Source organism: Nuphar pumila, chromosome 5 (assembly GCF_984573655.1).
Source record: "Nuphar pumila chromosome 5, dmNupPumi1.hap1.1, whole genome shotgun sequence".
In the NCBI taxonomy this organism is placed as follows: domain Eukaryota; kingdom Viridiplantae; phylum Streptophyta; class Magnoliopsida; order Nymphaeales; family Nymphaeaceae; genus Nuphar; species Nuphar pumila.
Window position 1 is genome coordinate 21,423,637 of NC_143253.1, and position 12,240 is coordinate 21,435,876.

General features: G+C 36.5%; 1 protein-coding gene across 1 annotated transcript in view; it reads right to left on the minus strand.

Moving 5' to 3' along the window:
- Positions 1–12,240, minus strand: part of LOC149837069 (uncharacterized) — a 126,473-nt gene that overhangs the window by 52,120 nt on the left and 62,113 nt on the right. Inside the window, exons 14-17 of the mRNA XM_090007960.1 lie at positions 10,342–10,619; positions 8,983–10,249; positions 8,495–8,897; positions 7,476–8,401 (exon numbers count right to left, since the gene is read on the minus strand). Coding sequence (XP_089864086.1) covers positions 7,476–8,401; positions 8,495–8,897; positions 8,983–10,249; positions 10,342–10,619 — 2,874 coding nt within the window. The remainder of the gene's footprint in view (positions 1–7,475; positions 8,402–8,494; positions 8,898–8,982; positions 10,250–10,341; positions 10,620–12,240) is intronic.

Genomic DNA, 12,240 nt, shown 5'->3' on the forward strand with positions numbered 1-12,240 from the left:
TTTATCAAAAAATGGTTTATTTTTCAAATGGATGTCAAAAATGTTTTTTTAAATGGAAAGCTAGTTGAAAAAGTATACATGGAACCCCCTCCTGGTCTAAGTATTCCTAAGGGTAAAGTCCTTCGCTTAAAAAAAACTCTTTATGGACTAAAACAAGCACCAAAAGCTTCGTATGATAGGTTTAGTCGTGTTATGATTGATATTGGTTTTCAATTTTATTTAACTGACATTGCTTTGTTTATTAAGAATTCTGATGTAGGGATCATTGTGCTTCTTCTATATGTGGATGATATGATCATCACCGGAAGCGATAAACAGAGAGTTGAAACAATCAAAACACTTCTTAAATCTCATTTTGAAATGACTGATTTGGGCTTGTTGAGATATTTTTTAGGCATTGAAGTTGCTTATTCTCCTAAAGGATATTTATTATCTCAGACTAAACTTGTTTTTGATATTATTTTCAGGTCTGGTATTACTGATGATAAGAAAGTTGACACTTCAGAAGTTGTTAATGTTAAAATGAAGATTGATGATGGAGAACTTCTTGCAGACCCTACTCCTTACAGACAGCTTGTCGGGGCACTTTCCTATATATCCATTATCAGACCAGATATAGCACATGTTCACACAGCAAGTCAATTTCAACATGCTCCTACTTCTGTTCATATAGGAGCAGTCATGTGTATTATCAGATACATCAAGTCCTCTCTTTCACGAGGACTTTTATTATCTTCCTCTTCTCTTGATTTAATTGCATATATTGATGTTGATTTGGGAGGTGGTCTCAACCACTGGCTTTTGTGTCTTTTTAGGGGAATCATTGATCTCGTGGAGGTGTAAAAAGCAGCAGAAGATATCTCTCTCATCCACCGAAACTGAATACAGAGTCATGACAACCACGACCATGAAAGTAGTTTGGATCTGACGACTGCTTGCTGACATGGGAGTTGAAGCAACAAAGGCTTCACAAATGTGTTGTGACAACAAAAGTGCGATCTACATTGACAGTAACAGAACATTCCACGAACGCACCAAACACATCGAAATGGATTGTCACGACGTCAGAGAGGAATATCTACACAGGATAATTGATCTGCCATATGTCACTTCAGAATATCAATTAGCAGACTTCTTTACAAAACCTCTCGCTACTCCCCGATTTCACCTTCTCTTAGACAAACTTTCGCTCATTGTACCGTAAGTTTGAGGGGGAGTGTTAAAATGTAAAACTGTACATATATATATATATATATATAATATTATATTATTATTATTATATATATATATATAAATATATTTTTCATTTCTTTCTTTTCTGTAATTTTTTTTTCTTTATTTTTATTTTTTGTCTTTATGTCATCTAGTTCAGTTTGAACTAGAATGACGGTTGCTAGTCAAGTCCTGTCCAGACTTTACTAGCAATAGAGCTGTTGAACTGTGTCCTACAGCTCTATTAAGTCCTCTTTCAGCTGTGTATATAAAGGGGTGCAGCCCCTCTCGTATTTCATTCCAATGCTTCTTAAGCAATTGGTTTTTCATATCAATAAAGAATACATTTTTATTTTTATTTTTATTTTGTTTCCAGTTATACCCTTTTTAAGGGTTATACTTTAGTGTCATTCTTGACACTTGCCCTTGTGAATAAGCTCGTTTTTCGAAGATCCCCATTTCATTTCAGTGTGAACTCTTCTATGGGTAATCCTTGTGGATAATTTTCATAAGAACCGCGTATTTCCTTTGGTAAAAGATCATACAGAAAAATAGCCTACTTTCTCTCACACTTTTTATCAAAACCATTCTCATTTTCCAAGAAAGTTGCATCCTTAGAGACATATAGTTTGTTGTTTCGAATATCAAAACACTTATACCCTCTTTATTTTCTCCATACCCAAAAAATACACACTCAATGGCATTTGTAGATAACTTATTATTTTTATAAGTAAGAACAAAGCATTTACAACCAAAAATATGTAATAGCTTGAAATCGGATGTCATGTAAAATAATTTTTCAAATAGAGAAATATTTTGTAAAGATGACGAAGGCATTCGATTTATCAAATAAGTTAAAGTCAAGACGGCTTCGGCTCAAAAGTTTTTAAGAATATATATAAAGATAAGTAGGGTTCTAGCGGTTTCTATATTATGCCTATGTTTTCTTTCTGCCAACCCATTTTGTTGAGGGGTTCTAGGGCAAGATCTTTGATGACAAATTCAATTTTGTTTTAAATAATTTTGAAAAATCTTTTAACATATATTTTTCACCTGAATCGAACCTAAGTATAAAAATATTACTTTGAAATTGATTTTTAACAATCACGTGAAATTCTTTAAAAAAAAAGAGAAAACATCTTATTTGAATTTAAGGAAATAAACGCATACATATCTAGTGAAGTCATCAGTAAATGCAACATAATACGAATAGCCACCTTTAGACATGATCGGGGATAGGCTCCATACATCCGAATGCACTAACTCAAATGGTTTTTTAGAAATAAAGTTCTATTTATAAAGAAATTAGATTTCATTTTCCCAAGAATGCAATCTTTTCAAGCAATATCTTTTTCATTCCAAAATTTTTCCACAAAGGGGAAAGATATATCTTTGATAAGCTTAGATGTCCAAGTCTTTTATGTCAAGTAACAATATCTTTATCTTGGATATAATTACAAAATGATTTGGATGAAAGAAATAAAAATCCATGAAGTAAAGATCTCCTATCATATGGTCTTGCCCAATCAACTTCCTTGAATGGAAATCTTGTACGAAGCAATCTTTAGATGAGAAGATTCATGGACAAAAATTTGAGAAACAGAGAAAAGATTTAAATTTAATTTAGAAACAACTCTAATTTTTTGAATAAAAAAAATTTAAAAATTTTTAGAATCTAAAGTCCCAATATTTTTTATTTTCAAAGGTGTTCCATTGGCGTTTGAAACACATGGTAAATTTGAGTTAATGCATATATTAGAAAAAACATTCATGTAGAGTCATTTGAAAGGAAGCCCCCGAGTCGAGAATCCGAGAGCACATACTTAGAGGAGATGATGAAGCAATAGTGACACCCAAAGTAAAAGATGATGTCTTTAGAAATTGTTGGAATGCCTCAGTCAATTGACTAATGTTATCTTTAAGATCTCCATTTGTCTCTTCACCCTTATTGGATGTGGATTCTCCAATGGAAGCCACCTTGTATTTGAGTTTAGGGCATGTTGGTTAGGCAGGACCTAGTTCATTGCAGTAGTGGAAAATAATTTTTCTTGATCCTCCATTGTTGTTTTGCCTCCTAAAATGTGGAGGCTTGTATGTCCTTAAATTGTTATCAAGTCTAGTCATAGCCAATACTTCATTTATTATTTTAGTCATTCTAAGACGAGTTTCTTCTTTGGCATATTTTGGCAAAAGCATCTTCTAGAGGCATACAAGAAGATCTATGGAGAAGGGAAGATCTAACTTGAAGTTCTACGTTCGCGACGGCAAGTCACTTGGGTTCAAGGAGTGCCAACTCATCCAACAAAGAGGACAAGGCACTAAAGTAGCCTTGGATACTCATATCCCCTTGTTTAGTAGTTCTAATCTTCTCTTGCACAAAATATTGTCTTACATGGTCTTTTTGGGTATACATACCCTTCATAAAGAACCATGTCTCTTTTGCCTTTCTAAATTTGACAATGTTGGCACATATCTTAATATCGACATTATTCATGAACCATGCTACGATTTTAGGATGGTTGCTCTCCCAATCTTCTACCTTCATTTGATGCTTGTAAATAGCTTTAGTTCGATCTTCGCATTCAAGAGCCTTTTCTATGCCTCCTTCAAGTTTGGTGAACTTTAGTACAGGCTCAGGAGTAGTACCCATCATGTACCCCCAAAGTTGCTTCTTCTTGAGGTGGTTCTCTATTACGGCGGACCACATCATATAGTTAGTCCCATTGAGTTTGAAAGAGATTTCAATCTTTGTTGATTGCTCCATAAAGAGAAAGTGAGAAAGGTAGGAAGACAAGCACGATTACACCAACCATGAACACTTTGTCCCTTAATCACCATGAGCACCACATTCTGAGGTCTAGGAACCCAAGAAGCTCTGATACCATGTAATGAAACAAGCAAAAATGCAAAATACAATGTGCTCGAGCACAAATACAAGTCCAATAAGGGACAATACAAAGCAAAGTCAATACAAAAACACAAAAGCACAAAAGTGCATACAATGGTTACAAAAGGCCAATCAATAGAACACCACCAACATAAAAAAATTCTTTATTGATTAACAAATGCTTAAGAAAAGCATCGAGTTGAAGGGAGGTACACCCCTTATATATACATATTGAATGGCCTTGGGGAGCTCCCAAGGGCCTATAAATATAACTGTTGAGAGCAATCCCAACGACTCTATGGTCTTTTGAAGATAAAGCCCATACATTAAATCAAAAGGACAATATTATAAAATAACAAAAATAATAACAGAAAAAGACAAATCTGTCCCTAATGGACATACACTATTACAAGGATAAAAAGACAAAAATGCCCCTTATGGCATTGCATATTACATAATTGTATATATTTATATATATATATGAATATATATATAGCTATAGTTAAACATTTTGTATTGTTAGAATGTTTAGGAAAATAACTGCTTATGACATCTCTCTCTCTCTCTCTCTCTCTCTCTCTCTCTCTCTCTCTCTCTCTCTCTCTCTCTCTCTCTCTCTCTCTCTCTCTCTCTCTCTCTCTATATATATATATATATATATATATATATATAGAGAGAGAGAGAGAGAGACACGCACAAAGAAAACATATGGTGGTTCTGAACAGAGTTACCGGAAGCGCCATACAATATGGGGAAACGCGTTTCGAAAGCGCGAAACGTGCAGAGAAGGGCCAAAAAAATTTGGAAAGCGCGCTTCCCATTTAGGGGAAGCTCACATCTTCTTTTGTTTTGTGTTTTTTTATTTTTCTTACTTTTTCTCTTTTTGCACTTCCTCCTCGCTTCCTATGTCGCTTTCGGTTTGCTTTCTAGGTCGCTTACGGTTCGCTTCCAAGACGATTCATGGTTCGCTTCTAAGTCGTCTCGCGCTTCCTAAAATTTTGGAAGTACCTCACTTTCCACTTCCGCTTCCCCGACTGGCAACTCTGGTTCTGAACCTTGAAGCCATACAGTGGTACATGCTCTTATTTGCATGGATCTAGCCATATTCACTACGTTAAGAGGTTTTACCATGTTCAATACATCACAAAATTCGATTTTTGAAATGGTGAAAAATGGACAACACAATTCATGAAGATATGTATGGTTTAAAAATGGCATAAAACATTATATTGAAGTCAAATTTTAACACATAAAAATCAAAACTCTCTCTCTCTCTCTCTCTCTCTCTCTCTCTCGCTCTCTCTCTCTCTCTCTCTCATGAGAGAGAGATGTGTAGCTTCTAGACCATTTATCTCCAAGACTGTCCCAAACCCCTTTAAAAACATGCTTGCAGTGTTTTTTGCTTAATCCAAACTTGTAGATGTGTTTATCATTACTTGTTCACTAAAAGTCATGCTTTGGATTGAATCAATTTAACATGAATACTTGATTTTTAATTAATCAAGTTTTTTGTGTAATATGAACTGTTGAGCTTTTTTGTTAAGTTAAAAACACATCTAAACATGGAAAATGTTCAAACTAATACAAGTTTTTTTACTAAATAAATCATAGAGATCACATCTATGGGATTAGATTAAGCAAAAAACACAAGCATGTTTATTAAAGAGGAATGAGATTGTTCCCTTCTGACCTACTTTATAGAGTTGTATCTAGAGTCTGTTTTGTTTTGGTTGAGTCATGATGTAAGTGTTGAGCCACTTGTAACTTTCTCTGAGTCACCCTTGTACTTTGGTTCAGGTTGATCAATACCCTAAAGGGTTAGCCCGTAGATCTGAACTATAATGAATCTGTGGGCAAAATAGTGAATGAATGCAAATGCGTTGAGCTTTCTTTGTTCACCCTCGTTGTGACTACCTTCAAGTGATTGCAATTTCTCTCCCTCTCTTCTCTTTCGCTCTCTTGTACTCTCTATAGTCAAAGCTTTTGCAGCGGTAAACGAAGGACCATCGCACCGCACTGGCCTCTTGAAGAAATAGGCCCGTGATAGAGATGGTCTTGGGGATAAATGGTCTAGAAGCTACACACATACACACATATATATATATATGTGTGTGTGTGTGTGTGTGTGCACGCTATAATTGTTTACACAAGCAATCTAGTAAAAAACAATATTTGTTTCCACTTTTTTTGTAGACCTAACCTTATAGATGTGATAAAAAATCAATGGCCCAGAATGTATCAAAATTTCATGACTCAAAACTCATACTTTTACATTGACAAAAGATCATCTATAGTGTGATCCCTAGCAAACAAACCATGATAAACACATCCATGAGGTCAGATTGAATGGAATCTACTTGCACCTATAATTTTCCAGCTAGACTGTACACATAGTAACTAGACTGTACACATAGTAAGACAATAGCAAATATGTAGCATAAATACTTACATACATACATATACATACATAAATACATAAATGCATATATATTGAAGACTAAGCACATCTGGAGGACCTTCTCCTTGAACACGGCAGGAAGATTACTTGGAGTTCACATTTAGCATCTCAATCTCTGTCATTTTTTGCTTGTGCACCTTTTTATCACTCTGGAGCACTAACTTGATAGGGGGCATGGGAGGAGTGCCTATGCAACTAGCTTGGGCATCCCAAAGCATTTGTGCAAAGGTAAGTTGAGCCCCCTTAAGCGATGGTTTGAAGACCATGTTCAAAGGTAATCGAGCAAGGTCATCAGATGCCCATGTAGGGGTGCACACTTTTTTAAGCAAAAGGGATCTTTAGCGGCGGTCGTGACCCGCCACTAATGCCTTTACGGGCAGACGCGTGGCGCATGACTGCATGTCCACCTGTTTGATGCCTATTTAGCATCCGCAATTACACTTTTATATATATATATATATATATATATATATATATATATATATATATATATATATATTTGGGTGCTCTTATCATGGTACTGAACCACCATAACTTATGGTGGTACGCACTTTGTTTACACATATAATCTTCAAAAGCAAACTAACATTTGTATCATGTTTAGCATGTAGTATTTAGTATTTTCATGCCTTAAACTTCATTCCAACATGATATTTTATATCATTTTTTAACCATCCTTGTCTTTATGAAATGTGAACCATTGATTTGTCACAATCTTAAAAAATGAATCTTGTGGTATACACATCTTTAAGGTTACCACTGTATGATATCACGATTCACAACTACAATATATTTTAAATATAATGTGTGTGTGTCCGTGTGTGTGTGTGTTCGTGTGTGTGGATTTTTCTGTTTTGCATGTGTATATTTGTCTATGCAGATGTGCATCAGAAGTAAGACATATATAATAAATCATACTTGAGCAGCTTCATCAATCACAACTGTGTCAAACAAGAAGTCCTCAGAAGGTTTTCCAAACCGATTTGAGGAAATCAACTCAGAGCAGATTGTGTAAATATCTCCACCACATCCACTAAGAGTGGTCACCAATATCTCAGCTTCCCTTATAATAGATTTCCGTAACCTGAGTTTCTGCGCTCTGCTGTCTTCAAAAGTTTTTCTTTCTCGAGCCTGGGCAATCGAAAGGTCTTGGTAGATTGCCTTTTTTTCTGCATTAAGTCTCTGCAAGATCACCTCTATTGCTGCCTCAGACGACTCAGGTACATCACCATCTTTAAGACCCATGTCTCTTGGATCAGTCCCTTTCTCTAACTCTGAATTTGCATCTTGGAACTTTGCACGCTTAGCTTCATAAAACTGAATACGCTCCACTAACTTTTCCAGTTTAGATCTAAGTATGGTAGAACCCACGCTTGAATCATTTTTTGTGTCACACTCATTCATCTTTTGTTCTGCCAAACGTTGCTCAATCAATGTATCAATGAAAAATGGCATGGAACTGGGATGAACAGTTTTCATATTGCCTGTTCGAACCAAATAAGGCCTGTACATCAAGCCATCATTTCCATAAAGGCCATCCTGAGAAATTCTTGATACTAGTTCATCCACTGCTGCATTAGATTGAGCACATATAAGCACTCTTTTCCTTTTAAAACTTTCAACTGGCCCAGTTGTGATTCTTAGTTCTTCTTTAGCCAACTGTCTTGCCAGGGCAGCATCCTGCCACGCCCTTGCAATCGCAACAGATTGGTTACTCAGACGCTTTGAATTACTTTCTCTTACACCACTGCTACTTAGTTCTTTTGTTTGATCGATCTTTTGTGTTGCATCTAAAGCAAGTATTGCACTTACTATGGCAACAATTGTTCTGGTCTTCCCTGTTCCTGAAAGAGAAAAATTTTTATCAACAATTAGCTATTTCACTTAAACATGAATTACTTCCAAATATGTCACAAGAAATTCAAAGAAGGTAAAACCTGGTGGCCCTTGAATAAGTGACAATCCAGATGTTACTGCTGAGTCACTCCTTTCAATAGCAAGACTAATAGCTTGGAGTTGACTGCCATTGAATGATGACTTCAATTTCTGTTGCATCGGTTGTGGAAGTCTCCCAAAATTTGTGCTTCTAGAATCAACATGACTTGCTTTTGAATCACATGGATTCAATATAATTGGCAATATTGGAATTTCATTCAATGAAGACAATGCATGGAATTCTCGAACTTGAGATGTAATGCTCATAATCCGAGTTATACACCATTTGCTTCGTTCAGTGAGAAGTCTTTTTGCTTTGGTTAAACGTGTAGAACCGCTTGAAAAACAGAACCTAATAACTAATACATTTGACCTGCTTTTGTTGTCTTTCTCGCGTCTCTCCACCTGAATTTCATCGCCCATAAACATATTAGATACAGATACTTCCAAAGAATATGATATAGAAGTATACAAGTGGGAAGTCTATTACCTTTCCAACCACATGAAAGCTTTGGCAGGCATTCCGAAAGGGCTCCTTTGTCAACAAAACCAGGTCATTTTCATAAAAAACTCTAGATGATGAGGATTCAGAGGTATCAGGAACACATCGAATGAGATGAAAATCATCAATCCTTTCAACTGATAGCACACGAAGACTACCAGAACACATTTCATCAGATGAAAATGACTCCCTATATGACTTTCCCAGCTGAGCTTTGAATTCCTCCAACACCAATGGTCGGAAAATTTCCATGTAATGAGCAGGAGAACGGAAATATGTAGGGACCGGCTCCAAATTCAACATAGTTGCATTCTCATCTGTATTCTCAGCAGTTAATCCGACTATCGAAAAGTAATTAACTTCTAAAATTGGCTTATACCAATCATCAAGCCTCACTGGCTTAAACCTTTTGATAGCACTTTCTTGTTTGCGAAGATTACCAACTTTACATTCTGAAGGCACTTTAAGTTGAATAAGTTGCCTTCTAGGAACTACTATAGAAAATTTAGACAGCATTGACTGTTGGCGACCCTCAGAATTGTGAGTACATATGACTGGATCACCTTCAGCACATAAAGACTTTTGTATGACAACTTCTGCTTTTTCAACCTTGGACATTTGAGGACCCTTGTGGATGGTTTTGTCAACAATAGTATCACATGCAGGCATCGCTTTGATGGAAGATCCCAATCTGTCAACATTCTTTGCATCAAACCTATCTAGGAGTTCACCTTCACTGGCTAAGCGTTTATGCAAAGCAGGCTCTGGGTCCATGAACGAAGAACCTGTTGGTGATAAATTCATCCCTGATGTATCATTGTCTACCTTTCTGGAAAGAAATTCAGAGTTTTCTTTATCTTTTGCTAACAAAGAAGTATCTAGTGAATTTTTTGAAGCACATGTACCATGGTCCTCTGCCAAGATGTCTTTATCAAAAATCTTCTGTTTTGATATCAGCTTCCCTGATTGGGTGTAGGAAAATCCACCTACCTCAGATAAATTAATAGTTTTGTCTGCCTCGTCATCTGAAAGAACTATCACCTCATCTTTCATCAGTTTTGCAGGTTTCACCACTGCATCAGAGGCACGCATATCAGCAGACGCATGTGTAGAAACCTTATTGCTCAATTTTTTTATTCCCCATAAAGAATTTTGAGAAGTTGAATAATCTGCTTTGATGTTTCTTTTTTCAACAGTATGCACGAGACAGAAAGACGGGATACTTGCGCCTCTAGCACACTGATTACATTTGCATCTGCAGTTAGAACCAACAAAACAAGCTAGACTTAACACGATCAAGATAAAGATCACAAGAAACTTCTGAATTGGAAAAACAAAAAAAAAAACTGACCACAGGATACAAGCTCCTCAATTGTTGCAATTAGATCTGTGGAATAGGCACGGGAAAAGCTCTTGAACAAATTAAGCAACAAAATAAGACACTGCTTCCAATGTTTTGTTATTACAACAAGTGATGATTTTCCCCATTCAATCAGATCATGCAACCATCTGAAGTCAAAGGGTCCAGAAGAGATGAGTTTTGATGATGGAGAATGGACAAGTTCAGAATTTATGAGCTGTTCAAAAATGACAGGAAGGACCTCCATCAAGCGGACACATGTCATCTGAAACCCAAGAAAAAAAAGGATACCTCAAACCATGATCCAGAAATAAGGCATATTTCAAGGTTTTAAAACAAACTAGCAACTCAACCAATGTAAAAGAAACATCATATTGTGACATTGTGGAAAATGTCAGAAGCATGTCAAACAGGATAGTACCTTGAATGAAAAACAAAGGCATTAGTAGAACTTAGAAGAGGCAACAGTGAACAAATCCTAAGAGAACAAAAGCAAATCAAGAAAAAGAAATACAGACTAAGTTTCCTTCACCATCATTTTAAACTATCCACTAAATCAGGCAGGATAGAGGAAAGCGTGAGAGATAGTGATGTAAACTTCGCAATTAATGCATTCAATGTGTGTTTCCTACATGCCAGCATAAAGGATCTAGTAAACTGATGAAATAGTATAGCAGAACCAGGGTTACCAGAAAGGCAGAAACGCTATAGGACTCGAGGGCGCATTTCAGAAGTGCAAAACACGTCGCTTCCGAAACGCGCGGGGAAGCAACCCTTTTAAATGGGAACCATGCTTCCAATTTATGCGGAAGCTCGTTTCCCAAAATCAGGAAGTGAGTATTCTTTTTGGGGGGGCTTGGAGCCTTTAACAATTTTTTTTTTCCCAAGATCAGGAAAATTCGATTGCTTCCCTCTTTGTTTCCTCTTCGCTTTCAGTTCGTTTTCCTTCTCGCTTCCGAGATTATTCTCGCTTCGCTTCTAAGTCGTCTCATGCTTTCTGCTTCCAAAAAAATTAGAATTGTCTCATTTACCGCTTCTGCTTCCCAAATCACTTCCCGCTTCCTCGACTGGCAACTCTGAGCAGACAATAATATAACATATTCTTAATACATAAATTAGAGATGATCGGGATCGAATGAGATAGATGGATGGTAAGGTCGCACTATCATAACTCAGGGTCTTAGGTTTGAATCCGACAAGGGCAATCCCCCATATTGCCTATGAAAAATAAAAGGAGATGATCCCTAATGCACGCTCCTAAGACAGATTGGGAGGAGCATATTCAGATGACACTCATGTGAAAATCTATATAAAAAGAGATTGTGTGTAACACCACAATACAAGAAATACAAAGAGTGCACAAAGGCACAAAGGAGAACACTCAAAGTGCACGAAGGCACGGATACACATGCACAAAAGCATGAAACAAAATGAACTTCAATTCATAAGTTCCCAAGAGGGGCTTTACAAAAGCATTGTTATTGCATATGCAGTCACAAAAAATGATATGTTTACAAGGGCCACTAAGGCCTATTTATAATGCAAAAAGAAGCCACATGGGGCAGCTCAATATGACTGTTGGAGCTGCACCCAACGGTCACATTTGTGATTGTTGGGGCAGCTCCAACAGCTATATGGAGTTGTCCCTTTCACAAGGGTCAAAAAGAAAAAGGTGTAAAAGGTAAAAGTAAATAAAAAAAGAAAAAGTAAAAATGTTAGTCCATCAGGGTGGCTGACGCCTATTGAGTAAAATGACTGAAATACCCCTGATGGGTATTTCAGTTTACAGTGAAAAGAGACATAATATTTTAACACTCCCCCTCAAACTTAAGGTGACACAACCGAAAGTTTGCCAAGAAAGAAGTTAAATCTTGGAGAACACAGCG